This window comes from Aristolochia californica, unplaced genomic scaffold (assembly GCF_029961685.1).
Source record: "Aristolochia californica isolate CCGP_79_NKW_82.1479 unplaced genomic scaffold, dmAriCali1.0.hap1 SCAF_3, whole genome shotgun sequence".
NCBI lineage: Eukaryota > Viridiplantae > Streptophyta > Magnoliopsida > Piperales > Aristolochiaceae > Aristolochia > Aristolochia californica.
Window position 1 is genome coordinate 10,766,034 of NW_027181992.1, and position 17,891 is coordinate 10,783,924.

A 17,891-nucleotide genomic window follows, 5' to 3' on the forward strand; every position below is an offset into this window, starting at 1 on the left:
TTTTATTATTTTAAAAATTTTATATTTAATTTTTTTACATAATTTTTTTATATTTACATGTTAATTTATAATTTGATGTTTTTTATTTAAATGTATACGACAATTTTAGCTATTTATTTCATATTTTCTTGTTTATTTTTATTATTTTAATCCACTTTCTTTAAATTTTATTTTGTAATATCATTTCCTCAACTTCATTCTTCACGATAAACTATTTTTAGGTTAACAATATTATCTTAAATAAGTTTTTACACATTATAGATTTAATTACTATTCTAAAGCTTACGCAAAATAAAAAGGAAATAGTTCTAGTAACAACAACCAACCATAAGTATTTATTACTCACTATTTTTCATAATTTTAACATCATGATATTCATAATATTTATTTAAAAATAATTATATATTATTTGTAATATATTGTTTACATATATACACCGCCCATGCAACAAAACTTGATAATCTACTTGAGAAGGAAGATGGATCACTTGCACAAATACCACAATAAATAAATATAATACTAAAAATAGGGGTGGCATCAAGTTGGGCAGAGCTTGAACCTGCATATGTTTGAACTGGGCTTGATTTAAATATTTCGAATCAAAATAACGAGTCTTATAGCAGGAGAACGTCCCCCTCTTTTCTTTCTGTTTTCTATTTAAACATACGATTAGCTTGAGGTTGCACAAGAGAGCCCATGGGCTTAATTACAATTAATTACAATCTAACCCATCTACTTGATCTACTCCAGAAGGTAGATGGATCATTTGCACAAATACCACAATAAATAAATATAATACTAAAAATAGGGGTGGCATCGAGTCAAGCGGAGCTTGAACCTGCATATGTTCGAACTGGGCTTAATTTAAACATTTCGAATCAAAATAGCGAGTCTTAAAGCAGGATAATGTCCCCATCTTTTCTTTCTTTTTTCTTTTTAAACATAAGATTAGGTTTAGGTTGCACAAGAGAGCCCATGGGCTTAATTACAATTAATTACAATCTAACCCATATAACTTATTAGCCTATATACATGTAAATATCTAAAAAACTAACATTAACATAGATTCCAAAATATGGTAACATCCCCCCTCAAATTGATGCGTATAAGTCAACCAGCAACAATTTGCCAACTAAAAAATTATGTTGTGTTGAGTCATGGCTTTGGTAAAGACATCAACCACTTGGAGATCCGAAGAGATGTGAGGAAGAGATCACTTGACGCTCCAAGGTATCACGAATAGAATTACATTCAACCTCAATGTATTTGGTGCGTTCATGGAAAACAGGATTGGTAGCAATCAGAATAACACTAGTGTTATCTGCATGAACAGGTGTCTAGGTGGTCTGAGGGAACTCAAGTTCTTCAAGGAGACCGCAAAGCCGTATAATTTCATAACACGCAGTAGACATGGCTCGATCGATGACTTGGACACACGATCTTGTTTCTTACATTTCCAAGAAATTAAGGCATCCCCCAAAAACATACACCACCCTGTAGTAGAGCGATGGGTATCAGGGCACCCAGCCCAATCAGCATCATTGTAGGCAACAAGTTGAATAAACGAGCCTGTAGGAAAGAATAAGCCACGAGTAGGAGAACCTCGAAGATAACGAATAATGTGTCGGACTGTAGCAAGATGAAGATGCCAAGGAGAAGACATAAATTGACTGATCTGATGAAGGGCATAAGAGATATTCAGACGAGTCGTGGTTAAGTAGATGAGACTCCCAACTAAACACTGATAGAGAGCAGGATCATCAAGAAGGTCCCCTTCATCTTTCTGGTATTTCACATTTACCTCCATAGGAGTAACAACAGAAGTGTCCACCAAACCAGCTAAGGTAATAATATCTTGGGTATACTTGTGTTGATTTAGGAAAATACCTTTGTCCCAATGATGTACTTCTAATCCTAAGAAGTATGTGAGTTGTCCTAGATCTTTCATATGGAAGGTCGAATGTAGAAGCCGCTGAAGCTTAGTAATCAAGCCAGAGTCAGTGCCAGTAAGGATAATATCATCCACATAGACCAAGAGAAGGACTATGCCCAATGCCGACTTGTGAAAGAATAGAGAAGTCATACTGGCTTTGTGTAAAGCGGTGGAGAAGAAGTGTATCGCGAAACTTCTCAAACCACACCTGGGGAACTTGCTTAATGATACGGTCTCGGATCTGACACGTGGATTCTTTGGGAGGATCTGCAATTTGCCATGGGTTACGGGTCTTCCAAGCATTACCATAGGGGTAGTAGGAAGAAATGGGGAAGACGAAAACGAACAAGCCAAAGGGAAGCTTGATACCCTAGAGCTCGTTGAAGAGAACTCTAAGCCTCTTACGCTAAATTTAACCTAATTCTTAATACTTCAATGCTTCCTTTTCTTATTACTCTTACCCCTTAAATGGGGTTCACCCTGTTAGGGTTTAATAAAATATTACAGAAATATCCCTATGAATAAAATATTCCAAAAATATCCTTATTAATAAATAATTCCAAAAATACCCCTATGCCTAAAACTGAAATAAAATAAAGTAAATTAAATAAAACAACTAAAATAATAATATTATTGCGTGCATAACATTATACCCCCCTTGGAAGACGAGCTTGTCCTCAAGCTCGGAAGTAGTGTTGGTATGCCGATGTCTCCACCGGTGCCGAAGTAGCATCCGCGATAGCTATGACCCCTCTTCAGGACAATAATTTTTTTTTTTTTTTTTGGGCCGGTTCGAGTTAACCTGGGTTGACTCGGTTCAAGAACCCGGTCCGGCGTGCGACTTAGCGGACCAGGCCGATTAAATTTTCCTAAGTTAGGAAAATTTAATCGGGAGTCGTCTTCTTCCTTCGGCACTCCCAAACTCTGCGGCCGACGGATCCTTTCCTCACAGCACCGTCGAAGTCCGGCGACGGACGTCTCCTTCCTCTCTCCCGGCACCGACAGAATCGCCTGATTTTTCGGCGATGAAAAGCAGCCCGTTGGGGCTTCGCTTCTCCGATGGGAGAGTTGCCGAGACAGAGGGCTCTCGGAATATCGCCAACGATTCTGCTGGAATGTCGCCGACGAGTCTTTTGCGGAATTGTCGCCGACGGTCTTCTGCGGAAATGTCGCCGACGATCTTCTGCTAGAATGTCGATGGTAGATGCTGTTGGAATGTCGCCGAACAGGGCGGAATTGTCACCGACGAAGTCTCGTGCTGCTTCTGCGGTGACTAGCAGCCCTTGGAGGCTTCGCCGATTGAAATTTTTTCGAGACAGACTCTAGGAAATATTTCCCGGTCGGAATGGCTGGGAAATTTTTCCCCTCCCGTGCGGAACGGAAATTTTTCCCCTTCCGTGCGTAAAGGACTATGGCTGCGTGCTTGGGTTGCCGTGAGCAGGGGAGGACTGATTTCTATTGTTTTTCTGCGTCCGCCTCTCGAGACGAAATTTTTGAATTTTCTAGCCATGGTCCGTTCTGCCCGTCTGAGATAGAGATTTGAGGTCGTATGACCTGTTTTGCTGTAACAACAAGTTTCTCCCTTCCATAATGTTCAATGGAAGCATCTAACCGTGCTCGTATTTCCTCCAATTCCTTACCCATAGCAATCCATCTTTCTTGGGATATAGAATAACCTATTATGTTCCCGCTCTGATACCAAGTTGTTACGGTCCCGGGTTATGGATCGAGTAACACGACGTAGGATTTGTGAATCCAACACTCAGAATTTACTTACTTCACATCAAGGGTCTGTGTATGAGTATTTCTCCTTAACCAGTGCTTGGCCAGGAGGAAAGATCCTCTTTCGAGGGTCCTACCGAGTTGTTGTGCTAGGTAGAAGACCCCATAGCAATGCTGACCTTGCTAGAGCAAGGTGCTCTCTTTTTTTGGTCACGGCAAAGAGGGTTTGGCCCTCTTTGTTGCTTGAGTGCTGGATTCACAAATCCCACGCCTGTGTTACTCGATCCATGACCCGGGACCGTAACAACTTGGTATCAGAGCAGGGTAACATGGGGGATCATATCAGCAATGAAGAAATCCAAATCAGGATACAAAAGATAGAAGATAGCCTTGAAACAGCACAACCAATGTTGGGAAAGTTTGTGGTTTGGAAAAAGAGATGAGCCGAATCATTAGCATGCTACAGGAGTTGAGGACAGAGAGACATTAGAGTCCAGAGGTGCGAAAGGTTGCTCAACCATATCACAGAAGAGGGGAGCAGTGGCTTGGGCGCATTGCTGTCCAAGCACCTCAGCATGGAGGCACAATCTCAAGGTACACCAAGTTAGAGTTTCCCTCTTTCAATGGTTCTGTGGATCCCATAATTTGGTTGCATAGATGTGAAATTTTTTTTTTGAACCAAGGGACTACTGAATGGGATAAGGTGCAACTAGCTTCTTTCCATATAACAGATGAAGCCATGTTATGGGTGACTCAAGTAGAGAAAGAGAGATCGGGAATGACTTGGGGCGAATTTAAAAATCTATGCACAGTTAGATTTGGGCCTCCCGCCAACAGCAACCCCTTGGGAGAGTTAGTCCTATTGAGACAAACGGGTTCAGTGGAACACTATCAAAAACTCTTTCAGGAAAAGTTGGCTCGAGCTGGAGAGAGGGTATTGGTTGACCAGCAGGTCTCCTTATTCACAGCAGGTCTCAATGAGTATTTACGGCTAGAGGTAGAACTCCTTATGCCCACGGATCTAGCTCATGCCATGAATATGGCCCGAGCAATGGAACAACGACAACAGTTGCAACAACGTAAGTCGGGTTGGTCGAGTGAGAGGAACACTTCCTCCACGTGGCAAGGGCGCCGCTATAATTCATCTCAGGGAGCATCTACAACAGCACCATCCAGACACACTCCGACTACGACTTGGGTAGCCGATCCCCGCCCTGGTAATTCCCTACCGAGCTTTATAAAAAAATTGACGAGTGCGGAGATGGCAGAAAGGCGGTCCAAAAATCTCTGTTATAACTGCGATGAGCAGTATCGGGTCGGACACCAATGTAAACGATTATTTTGGCTCGAGATGGAGGATCCAGAGGAACCAGAGGATATTATCGAGGAGGAACCACCAGAGATATCCTTGCATGCTATTACTGGGCAGAAATCGCCTACCTACTACAATGCAAGTCCGAGCTCCTGTCAGCGACCGAGAACTGGTGGGACTAGTCGACTCGGGGAGTACACACAATTTTCTGAGTTTGACAGCCGCACAGCATCTCCAACTCCAGATACACACTCATCCGACTGCCATCGTCTCAGTGGCCAATGGCGAGAAGGTCCTTAGCTATGGGATTAGTAAAGCGGTAACTTTTTCCATTGGATTTACTTCATTTAATGCGGAATTTTTTGTTATTCCCCTAGCGGGATTTGATATGGTTTTAGGCATTAAATGGTTACAAACATTGGGGCCCATTCTGTGGGACTTTTCGGCTTTAACCAAGAGCTTTGATTTGGCCGGAAGTCGGTTGCTCTTACAGGGCTGTCAGGTGGACAGGACCCACCGCATACACACTTTGCAGACACAGGATCAGCCTGCCAGTACTAGTGATGGTCTGGTTGAGGAGTTCTATGACCTCTTCCAGGCGCCTTCGGGGTTGCCTCCCATGAGGCACTGTGACCACAGGATCTGTTTGAAACCAGGTTCTGAGGTAGTGGTCGTGCGACCATACCGTTACCCACACCTTCAGAAGGACGAGATAGAGCGTCAGTGCCATGAGATGTTGAAACAGGGTCTTATTCGTCCCAGCCGCTCCCCGTTCTCTTCACCCGTCTTACTTGTGAAGAAACATGATGGAACATGGAGGTTCTGCGTGGATTATCGGGAGTTGAACGTGCAGACAGTAAAAGACAAGTTCCCGATTCCGGTAGTGGATGAGCTTCTAGATGAGTTACATGGGTCGTGGTTATTCACTAAACTCGACCTCCGTTCGGGATACCATCAGGTCCGGATGCACGCCTCTGATATCGAGAAGACGGCGTTCCGCACGCACCATGGCCACTTTGAGTTCGTCGTCATGCCGTTCGGGTTATCCAATGCACCCTCCACTTTTCAAGCTTTGATGAACGAGGTATTTAGCCCCTATCTTCGAAAATTTGTTCTTGTATTTTTCGATGATATTTTGATATATAGCAAGTCGGTTGAGGAGCACTTGGCACACTTGAGGATTGTTTTCGACTTGTTAAGAGCACATCAGCTCTATTTGAAACACTCCAAGTATTCTTTTGCGGCTTCACATGTGGGAAATCTGGGACACATTATCTCACATGAGGGGGTTACGGGTGATCCCGAGAAGATCCGAGCTATTCACGAGTGGCCGCAACCACAGTCGTGTTTTGCATTACGAGGTTTTTTGGGTCTTGCGGGCTACTACCGCAAATTTATTCAGAACTATGGGCCAGTGGCAGCACCATTGACGAGTTTACTCAAGAAAAATTCCTTTATTTGGAATGAGGGGGCCACCACGTCATTTGTGGCACTCAAAGCTGCCCTCGCATCCGCGCCAGTATTACAACTTCCCAACTTCGACGAATTGTTCGTGGTAGAGTGCGACGCTTCGAGCGTGGGCATGGGGGCCGTTTTACAGCAGCTGGGCCATTATTTTAGCAGACAGTTGGCAGTCCGCCATCACAAACTGGCAGCCTATGAGCGCGAATTGATTGGGTTGGCCAAAGCGGTCCAACATTGGAGGCCTTATCTTTGGGGCCGGGCTTTTCTCATACGCACGGATCACTACAGCCTTAAATTCTTACTAGAACAACGTTTGACGACGTCGCCACAGCAGCACTGGATCAGTAAGTTGTTGGGGTTTGACTTCTCGGTGGAGTATCGTGCGGGGAGATTAAATAAGGTGGCAGATGCCTTGTCACGGTGTTTTGAAGATCAACAGTCGGTCTATTCTATCAGCCAGACGAGATTTCTCATTATGGACTTGATGCGAGAAGCACATGCTACTAACTCTGCACTGTAGGAACTACATCAGCAGATCTCGGAAGGTACAATGAATGTGAAGTGGTCCATCCAGGATTCACTTATTTATTACAAGCATCGGATTTTCCTTCCACCTGAGTCCGAGTTGATTCCAGCTATTCTCTTGGCCTACCACGACAGTACACACGAGGGGATCCAGAAAACCTTGCACAGAATTCGAGCTGATTTTTACTGGCAAGCCATGAAACCCTCTATTGCGACTTATGTGGGCGACTGTCAGGTATGCCAGCGCAACAAAGCCGAGCACTTGAGTCCAGCCGGTCTTCTCCAGCCTCTGGCCCTTCCTACGCAGGTTTGGGCCGACATTTCAATGGATTTTGTGGAAGGCCTACCCTTGTCAGCCGGCAAATCCGTACTTTTCGTAGTGGTTGATCGATTCTCCAAGTACGGGCATTTTATACTGATGGCTCATCCGTATACAGCAACACGGGTTGCTCAGACTTTCCTGGAGCAGATAGTCCGCTTACATGGCATTCCAGAATCCATTGTGAGTGACAGAGATGCAGTTTCACGAGCACCTTTTGGCGGGAATTGTTTCGCTTGAGTGGGACGAAATTGAAGTTCTCCTCCGCCTATCATCCACAGACAGACGGGCAGACTGAGGTGGTGAACCGCACCATCGAGATGTATCTACGGTGCTTGGCGGGGGATCGTCTGCGGCAATGGGTTCAATGGCTTCCGTGGGCCGAATACTGTTACAACACTTCGTTCCACTCTGCATTGCAATCCACTCCTTTTCGGGTTATATATAGCCGGGATCCACCTCGCCTCCTCTCGTACAACCCAGGGTCCACACACGTGGACACGATTGATCAGGCACTCACAGACAGGGATCTACTGCTATAGAATATCACAGAACGGCTACGATGTGCCCAAGCTCGGATGAAGGATGTATACGACAGAGGCCACCGTGAGGTCTCTTTTGAGGTTGGAAAGTATGTGTGGCTACGGCTCCAGCTCTACTGTCAGTAGTCTCTAGCGGGACCTCCACGTCATAAGCTCTCACCCAGATTTTTTGGGTCGTTTCCCATTCTTCGACGCGTGGGACCAGTGGCCTATCAACTCAAATTACCGGACACAGCCAGAAGTCACGATGTGTTTCATGTCTCTCTTTTGAAGCCGCATTCCGGAGCACAGCCTACATCCACTCCATTCCTACCACCGGTTGATCATGGCGAGGTTATTCTTAACCCAGCTGCGGTGTTACGTGCACGGCTGACCAATGATCATTGGGAGATTCTCGTTCAGTGGATGGACACTGACCCCGAAGCTGTAACATGGGAACGTGTGGACATCTTCAAACAAGTCTACCCAACTTTTGAGCTTGAGGACAAGCTCTTTCTCCATGGGGAGGCAGATGTTGTGGACTCAGTAGCACACCGAGTCACACAACGAAGAAGACAACAACAACTCACTCAATAGGATTTAATTCTTATATTTCTTTGAGTAGGATTTATTTCTTATACTGTTTTAAGTAGGATTTATTTCTTATATTGTTTTAAGTAGGAGTTATTTCTAATTACTTTATATGTAAGGGCATTATGGGGAATTATTGTAACCCTAACCCTAAAACTCCCTATTTAAGGGATAGGTATGAATGAAATAGGTAAGCTTTGAGATTTTAGAATAACCTAGTCTAAATAGGTTGAGATCACCTCTTGATCTCGAGTTTAGGGTTTACTCCAAAAATCCAACCTATCCTTCACCCTCCATTGCCATCCATCTTCACCCAAATTCATCCACCATCATCCCTACTAAGAAAAAGAGCTTCCTGCCCCTTTTCCAAGCCCAAAGAGAAGGTCTATCCTCCCTCTTGGCAGCAGCAGCAAGAGAGGCCGAATTCCTCCCTTACCAAGCAGCAAATTGAGGATTTTCATCCTCAAATCTTGAGCAAATCCTGGTGCAACGTGGGAGTTGATCATAGCATCAAAGAAGAGGTATTAATCTATCCCAAACTCGTGTTTCAAGTTATTTAAGAAAGAAGGATTGCATTCTTAGCTAGAGCAGCAACAAAGAGGGCCAAACCCTCTTTTTCGTGACCAAAAAAAGAGAGCACCTTGCTCTAGCAAGGTCAGCATTGTTGTGGGGTCTTCTACCTAGCACAACAACTCGGTAGGACCCTCGAAAGAGGATCTTTCCTCCTAGCTAAGCACGGGTTAAGGAGAAATACTCATACACAGACCCTTGACGTGAAGTGAGTAAATTCTGAGTGTTGGATTCACAAATCCCACGCCGTGTTACTCGATCCATGACCCGGGACCGTAACACTTAAGCCCATACAGAGGATGGTGTAAGTTGCAGACATCCTGAGGAGAAGAAGTAGTCATACTAGAGGGAAGCGTCATGTAGATATCTTCTTGTAAATCACCATGCAGACATGCCATGCTTCACATCCATCTGATGTAGATGCCAAGACTGTCAAGCAGCAATAGCAAAAATAGTTCGAACCGTGGTCATCTTGGCAACTGGAGCAAATGTATCCTCATAATCAATCTCATATTCCTGCGTGTTTCCCAGAGCTACGAGGTGAGCTTTATAACGATCCAAAGAACCATCCGATCGAAGTTTTACAGAGAAAATCCATTTACTCCCTACAGGCTTAATAGTAGGGGTCAAGTAACAACATGCCAAGTGTGATTCTTCTCAAAAGCTTGAAGTTCTATTTGCATTGCCTTTTGCCAACACTCGTATGCCATTGCATATTTGTAGCAAGAGGGAATTGAAATAGATGATAAAGTAGCCACATGAGAGACAGTGGAGGAGAAATCATACCTATCAGGGGGGCGAGAAGTGCGAGTAGATCGGCAAAGAGTGATGGAAACAGGGGGCGAGAAGAGGATCAGGAGTAGGAGCCAGGTCAGGATCATGAGTGGGCACAGATGAAGTGGGACTGGGCTCATAAAAGCTAGGCAGAATAGATAAAGATGCAGATGGTAGCGACACATTAGAGGGAAAAAATATTGATTTTCAAATAAAACCACATTCCGAGAAACACGTATACGATGAACATGGGGATCATTGCAAATATAGCCTTTTTGTGATATAGCATAACCAAGAAAAACACACTTAACGGATTGGGTTGTAAGTTTATGTCGTTCATGAGTAGGTAGATACACAAAACAAACACAAGTGAATGTCCAAAAGATTCGCATATGTAGGAGAATGACCAAATAGCTTAAAAAATGGAGAAACATGATGCAACGTAGGTGAAGGCAAGCAGTTGATTTAATGAACTGAAGTAGACAACGCTTCACACCAAAAACAAGGAGGAACATATGAATCAAGTAAAAGAGTTTGTACCACATCAGGAAGATGACAATTTTTTCTCTCTGCAACTCTATTTTGTTGTGGTGTCGAATTACACGGACGTTGAGAGATGATACCTTTGCTTTGAAGAAAATCCTAAAACTCATTAGACATGTATTCACCTCCAGAATCAGAGTGTTATACTTTGATGCTAGCAGAGAATTGAGTCTCAAGAAGAACAAGAAAGCATTTAAATATGACAAAAACTTCAGACAACTTGTCGGAAGTAGACCCAAGTAAAACGGTTAAAGTCATCGATAAAACTAACAAAGTATTTATAATGTGCATGAGAAACAACAAGAGCAATGCCCCAAACATCACTGTGAATAATATTAAAACATTGTGTGGCATGAGATCCATGATGAGGAAAATGGACAATTTTATTTTTGCCAAGTTTACACGATGAACAATCAAATGAAAGATCAAGAGAAGAACATGTTATACTTGTTAATAAACTAGATTTAAACAAAGTACTAAGTACATCAAATTTTAGATGGCCTCGACGTCTATGCCACATCTTAGTTCTAGAACTAACAACATTACATGCAAAGGAAAGTAAAGGAGCATGAAGAATACTAGTAGAGAGAAAAACTTGAATGGGAAAGAGTCGTCCCACTTTAGGCCCTTCATGATTATCTTCCCTGACGTTTGATCCTGCACAACATAACCAAATCGAGAGAACAGAACATTACAATTATCATGAACCAACTGACTAACAAAAATAAGATTTGTGGAGAGATCAGGGGACACAAAAACATTAGTTAAGGTAAGAGAAAGATCACCAACAACACTGATAGGCAGAGAGCTGCCATCAATAGTATTAATTTTTAGATTTCCATCATACTTTCTGACATTGCAAAGAGAAATAGCAGTGTTGGTCATATGGTTAGAAGCTCTAGAGTCAACATAACATGGCCGAGTAGACCCTTTATTCTTACGTCAGAGGCCAAAAGTAGAAAGGACATAAATGATCATCTGTTGTACCACTTCAGGAGTGAGTGTACTCGAACTTGTGGAGACTATAGAAATTGTATTTGGAGTAACTGGCATGGCAGGAGGCAATACAGTAGAACTAGAAGCACCTGTGGAGGCATGATAAGCAGTGTCATTCTTCCTTGCTGGGCGAATAGGACAAGCGGCAAGGAGATGACCCGTTTGCTTGCAGCACCGACAAAACTTCTTAGTGCAATCACGTGTAAAATGACCAAATTCTTTACAGTTGAAGCATTGGACAAATTTCATGTCCCTACCTTGATTTCTCCCTTTTGCGACATATGCCACATGAATAGGGGCATCAATATTAGTCCGATGTTCCATGCCGGCTTGTGTGGCAAGAGGTTGTTCCTCCCTTAGAACCTCACTCAAACAAGTATCCAAAGACGGTGTAGGATGACTATTCATTAGATTGGAACGGGCAACGTCAAACTCTGAACGGAGATTCATCAAGAATTGATCTCTCTTGCTTGTCGCATGCACGGCTTGAATATCAGAGAGAGCAGCAACTGGTACATTCTCATTATCGATCTCGACATAATCAGCCCAAAGGTTTAGAAACCTAGAATAATATTCTTCAATAGATAGGCTGCCTTGTGTGAAATTAGCCATTTCATACTCCAATTGAAACCGTCGAATTGTGCTATTTTGGTTGTAAATCTTGAGGAGGTAATTCCACATATCAGCTGCATTTCTAGAGGCCAGCAAATTAAGAACAAAATGTGGCTCAATAGAGCCAATTATCCAGATCATTACCCGAGCATCCATGGTTATCCACTTTGACAAAGTTGCGGCCTCTCGAGGGGTCGAATGACTTCCATCTATATGACCCCATAACTCTTTTTCCATAACAAATAAAAGAAATTGAAATGCCCATGTAGAGTAGTTCTTACCTGTGAAACGAATAAGTAAAACATCTAACTTGTCAAATGACATGATGAAATACAACAAGCCACGCAGAGACACATCAATCCGAGGGCAAACCTTGCTGAAATGCAAGCTTTGAGGCACCAAACTTTCTGAAAAGAAATTGAAACCCCCTTTGCTGAAAACGCCAACTCAGAGTCTAAACTCAGAACTCCAACCCTGAGTTTTTTTTTTTTTTTATACCGGTGCTGGCCAGTCTGGGTTGGGCTAGCCGGTCCGCTTTGAACAGGTGCGGGAGGACCGGTCCTGGTTGAACAGGCATGGCCGGGCCGGTGCTTGATTAGATTTTCCTAACTTAGGAAAATCTAATCTTTCTACAGTGTCGAAACTCCTTCGTCCCCGGCAGCGGAAGCTCCTTCTTCCCCGACAAAGCTCATTCTTCCCTGAAAATAGCGTCAAAGAAATCGAAAAATGTCTCCTTCTTCGGCAACGACGCCTAAAAACCTCGGAATCCGTCATCCTCTTCAAGCCGAACGACTCAAAAGACAGCCAAGTCTCTTCCCCGACAAAGTCTCATTCTTTTCCGGCAATGGCGCCAAACGGCTCAAAAAATGTCTCCTTCCCAAGAAACTATGCTAAACAACTTTGGATGTCGTCATCCTCTTCTCCACGGCGACAAAGAACTCTCGGCGAAAAAAGTCGTCCACAGCAGAACTCTCGACGGGAAAAAAAAAAAAAAACCTCACCCTCACAGCAGAGGAAGAAAGACTCTGGAAGAACAACACGCTGGCTCTGATACCATGTCAAACGAGTTGTTGGAAAGAGCCGCAAAGATCACCAACGATGGCTGACAAAACAACCAATAACGAGAGTCTTAAAAATAGGAAAACGTCCCCCTCTTTTCTTTTTCTTTTCTTTTTCTTTTCTTTTTCTTTTCTATTTAAACATTAGATGAGGTTTAGGTTATACAAGACAACCTAAGGGTTTAATTACAATTAATTACAATCTAACCCATATTACCTATTAACCTATATAGATGTAAATATCTAAATAACTAACATTAATATAGATTGCAAAATATGATAACATTTCGAACTCGAGCTCGAGCCAAGCCCACTCTTGAGCCTCAAATTGGAATCGAGCTCGAGCCAACCCATGAGCCTAAAATTGGAATCGAACTCGAGCCCTATAATTTTAATCGTGTTCGAGCTCTAACTTACATTTAAAACTTTGCATAAAATACAAGTCAAATAAACTGAATATAAAATAATGCATAAGTTTTACCTAAAATTGGGCACGACCTCTATTTAAATTTGGGCACAAGCTCTACATAAAATTGGGCATGACCTCTGTCCATAAACCCTTCATAAAATTGTTCATAAACACTGCATAATATTATGCATAAACTTTAATCAATAATCAAACACATAAATTTAAATAAAATATTAATACAAAATTTACAATCACCCAAATAAAAACTACAAATTCAATATATCCAATAGCAACCAACAACCACGTGATACAACACACAACTAACCAACTATCCAATCTCGAAACAAAATCCACATTAATAAAAGTTAACAAAAGATCCAAATGACCATACCCACGCAATATGTATCCGAAAGTGCAGGCTCTAAGAGATTTTAAGTTTTAAATGAAAATCATACAATCGTAGTAATAGAGTAGGTCACAATTCCAAGCATGATTTTGTTCCAAAAATAATTCACACAACCATATTAATGATGTAAAAGGGTAACTGAAAATTTTACAGATTGGCTCCCCTCATAGGTCAAAGTAGAACAATATCTCACTATTACATAGATTCAAGCATTAGAGACTACACCATACATAATAGCCACCACATGGAGACTTTACCATCATCATAAAAGTATACTCACGTTAGCAGGTATTGTAATACAAATTCAGAAATTGCAAATATATTCATAACCAACAAATGGTTACATTGCTTTAATAAATAAGACTAATCAAGGGTAAAACAAAATATTCAATTTCCACTTTTTCAACCTTTTTTCTTGTTTTCTGTTATAACTTTGCTTGAACGACATTTATTTTTGTTATCTCAGGAAGTTTCTGGAGAAGTTGCTCAAGACTTTGCCAAAGAAGAGCAAGGTTTATCTGCTCCTACCCATGTGTCACATATGTTTTTTTGGTGAAAATGAAGGAAGTGAGAGAACAAGGAGAATGCTCTGTTGCAAACTTTGCAGCAAAAAGTATCATATGAACTGCTTGAAATTGGCTGAATATAGAGGTTTTAGCTACCTCCCTTTGCTGTTATCTCGTCAATTTGCAGATATCAGTGTTCTTCCTTGTTAAAAAATTTGATCCTACGACTCAGCCAGGTCGGGATCAGACTTACCCCTTTTGTTCTAAGCAAATCTCTCCTCAAAGCACCTTAAATCCACTAATTAGAATCACAATTCCCGGCCTACACAGGAAAAATCAGGTAAATCGCTCAATTTGTTCTAAAATCCTTAAAAGCAGGGAAGGAACTGAAAAATCATTAAACCAACATACCCCCATACTTTGACAAAACAAGGGGGAAAAATAAAATCGAAAATGATATATCGAACAGGAGATATAACAACAACTCAACATCAAAATTGAATAAATTACGAACAAAAATCAAGCAGAAGTGAGATGAACAAATAAAAACCTCATGGATCGTATGTTAGCCTTCTTGGCGATGCTGAACTTTTTCCAGGCAGCGGTTTCGAAAGAGAGTTTCTGAGCCTTTTTGTTTCGATTTCGAAAGATTCCCTCCCATCGTTGCCGAGTCCTGAAAGGCGAGGGTTTTTATTTATTAGTAACTGAACCGGCTTGCGACCTCATGGACCGAACCGCAACTAACTCGAGTTCGGCTCGATTACTTAAACGAGCATGATCTACTGTTCAACAAGCCGAGCTCGAGTTATTTATTTATTTATCTTTATCTTTATTTTATTTTCCTATTATTCACTAAAGAGTTAATAATTTTTTAAAATTTCTTTATTTTCAATTTTTATTATTATTTGTTCTTCTTTTTCTCCAAGAGGAACCTCTTCTGAATACGAGTAGCCAATGACGTTGGATCAACAATTAATTACTTCATTGACAGTCTCCCAGCCTATTAATCATTTGTCAACGATGGTGGTTGGCTTCCTACTTTCAACCACTGCTAAGTGGAAGGCGTCGGCAGGCACTACAGTTGCTGCTCGGCTGCGGCGGTGTAGATGTCGGACTCCAATTCCTCTCTTCCTTCTTGACCTGAAATTCAACCTTGACATTGACGGAGGCGGTAGAGAAACTATTCTCTCACAACCAGATCAATTCGGCAATCTGAACAAAGAAACTGCCGTCTCTTTTAAAGAAATATCCTTTGTTTTGAGTTCATTCGCTTTTATTAGGATCACCTCTTGGTTTCCCTCTGGGTTGAGTGTACGGAAAGTAGAAATTTCGATAATTTCCCTTCAATTCAATCTATAACTGCAGTCGCTCTATCCAACAGGAGAAATTTCAGGTACTGGAATTTTTGTTGGAATGAGGGATTTACTGCGTTCATGAAGTTTTTATGAAATCCTATAGGTTTTTATATTTTTTTATTAACCCAATTTTGCATTTAACAGGGAAGTTTGGAAGTCTACAAGTTCTTAGAAAGGATTTCCAAGTCAGATTCTGACCTAACGAGGTAAACCCCGATGACTCTTCGGCTTCTCGTGCGGTTTACCGGACCGGGTCTCTGGACGAATCGGAGCTTTCTCAGTCAAATCGTGTTTGGTGTCGAGGAATTTCCTTCTACCTTCGGTCTTCAACCAAACCTTCCTTCTACCTGCATCTGCTTCTAATCTTCTTCCTGTTTTGTACGGGAAAGAAACGGAGATTTTGGGAAAATTCTTTTGTCGATGGAGGTAAAACGACAGGCAGCTCGGTCTCTCGTGCAGCGTCTATCTTCGGAGTCGGAGCGAATTCGGACCGATGCGACCTGCGAGCTCCGCCTTCTTTCCAAGCACGATCCTGATAGTCGCCTTTTCATCGCCGAAGCCGGTGCAGTTCCCCTTCTTGTCCAGTCCCTCTACTCCGTGGAAGCCAATGCTCAGGAAAACGCCGTCGCCACCTTGTTTAACATCTCCATCTCCCACCGAGAACCTCTTATGTCCATGCCGGTCCTTGTCGATGCGCTAGGGCACGTCCTCCGTCATCCCAAGTCCCCCTCCGCTGCCCAGACCGCCGCCGCTACTCTCCACAGCCTTCTCGTAGTCGACGCCTACCGCCCCATCATCGGTTCCAAGCCCCATCTTCTGACGCCGCTAATTCATCTCATTCAGTACTCTGATTCTCCGACCCGCTCCATTAAAGACGGTCTGAAGGCCCTCTTCGGCGTCTCCCTCTACCCTCTCAACCGCTCGAGATTAGTCGAGCTCGGCGTCGTCCCACCGCTCTTTAACCTTGTTGTCAAAGACAGCCGGATTGGGATCGTCGAGGATTCCACAGCTGTGATCGCGCAGGTTGCCGGGTGCTACGAGAGTGTGGAGGCCTTTAGGCAGGTTGCAGGGGTGAAGGTGCTTGTGGATTTACTGGATGTATCGACGGGGTCCACAATCAGAGTGAAGGAGAATGCTGTATCGGCGCTCCTAAATCTTTTACAATGTGGAGGGGTTGATGCAGGGGAAGATGTCAGGGAGATGGGGTTCGCGTGGGACGGGATTTTGGAGGTGGCTGAAACAGGGAGTGCCAAGGCTAAAACTAGGGCGAATGATTTGCTCAATCTTATTGGGGAGAGAGAGAGGCGATTTGGTACATACCCTGCCTCCTCACCTTCCTGAAACTGTCTGTGTCTGTGTGAGTTGAGCCTCTCCAGTAATTCACTATACATAATCGATTTCAATTTTTTTTTTCATTTTTCTGTATTATATATTTGTTTTAAGCCGAATTTCTCTGTTTTGGGTTCTCCTTCACATTGACTAGCAATGTTTCTGATGAAATGAGTCATGATGAAGGAGAGCTGCTTTTCTTTTTTATCTCTGAAAATACTCTGTTTTGTGAGTTTAGAGACAAATTGTGACTTAGAAATTCATTTTTTTTAATAAATTTGAGTCCAGGTACCCTCCACTGTTATACAGTGACTCGTTTTTCTTATAAGAAATAGGAATTGCAATTCAGCTTCGATGTTTCTCTTCCATACATGTAAATCAAAAGGCAGTTCAGAGAGATTCAGTGGTTGATCTCCTATCTAAATTTGCAGGATTAAGCCACCATCTGAGCCTAACCTGTATCTCATAGGTTGAAGCTTTCCTTTTTGTTTTATTTGCCAAGCTCAAGATACAAATGACCTGTTGAATTCTTAACAACTCAGAAATGTAGAATGGCCTGTACTGAAGGAGCATCAAAAAGTTAACTTTTGTCTGACTTAGTGGCTGTTGGAGCACTAGTTTTACATCCTTTTTTTTACTTTGCCGGTGGATGTGAGGTGAGTTTTCTCCTCAAGGCTGCAATCACAAGTACTGAGATGCTTATCCACAATTGTAATTCTCATGGGAAGGGATGTTTTGTTTGTTTTAGACTTAGAAATTTCTTGGTTTCTGTTAGTCGATAACAATGCATTGGGTTGTGAAAACGGCCATGTAAAGTAAAAGAATTCATGAAATCCCGAATGTTGGAGGCAGTGTTTGGAACACAGAAAGTGGAGAGAAAAAACAAAAGAGGTGTTTTTTTTCGCTTGTTTGGATGCCTATAGAAAATGAGAGAGAAGGAAAATTT

At 42.4% G+C, this 17,891-nt stretch overlaps 1 protein-coding gene and 1 long non-coding RNA gene across 4 annotated transcripts; one reads left to right on the forward strand and one right to left on the reverse strand.

The window, feature by feature from the left end:
* Positions 1–539: 539 nt before the first annotated feature.
* Positions 540–15,916, reverse strand: LOC137959064 (uncharacterized). Of its 3 annotated transcripts, XR_011114038.1 has the most exons (6): positions 15,815–15,916; positions 14,812–14,934; positions 14,515–14,583; positions 13,422–13,522; positions 12,884–12,984; positions 10,623–10,931 (listed from the first exon to the last, which is right to left on the reverse strand). It is a non-coding gene; the product is annotated as an uncharacterized lncRNA (long non-coding RNA). The 3 variants fall into 3 exon arrangements; XR_011114037.1 differs by lacking the exons at positions 10,623–10,931; positions 12,884–12,984 and adding an exon at positions 540–838; XR_011114036.1 differs by lacking the exon at positions 12,884–12,984.
* A 44-nt stretch (positions 15,917–15,960) lies between these two features.
* Positions 15,961–17,506, forward strand: LOC137959063 (U-box domain-containing protein 14). The gene has a single exon (XM_068806343.1). The coding sequence runs from the start codon at positions 16,037–16,039 to the stop codon at positions 16,955–16,957; it is 921 nt and encodes a 306-aa protein (XP_068662444.1). The 5' UTR covers positions 15,961–16,036; the 3' UTR covers positions 16,958–17,506.
* The last annotated feature ends 385 nt before the right edge of the window (positions 17,507–17,891 follow it).

What these genes read in the sequence shown, in the direction of transcription:
- LOC137959063 (XM_068806343.1), top strand. Translation starts at nt 16,037, where the DNA reads ATGGAGGTAAAACGACAGGCAGCTCGGTCTCTCGTGCAGCGTCTATCT.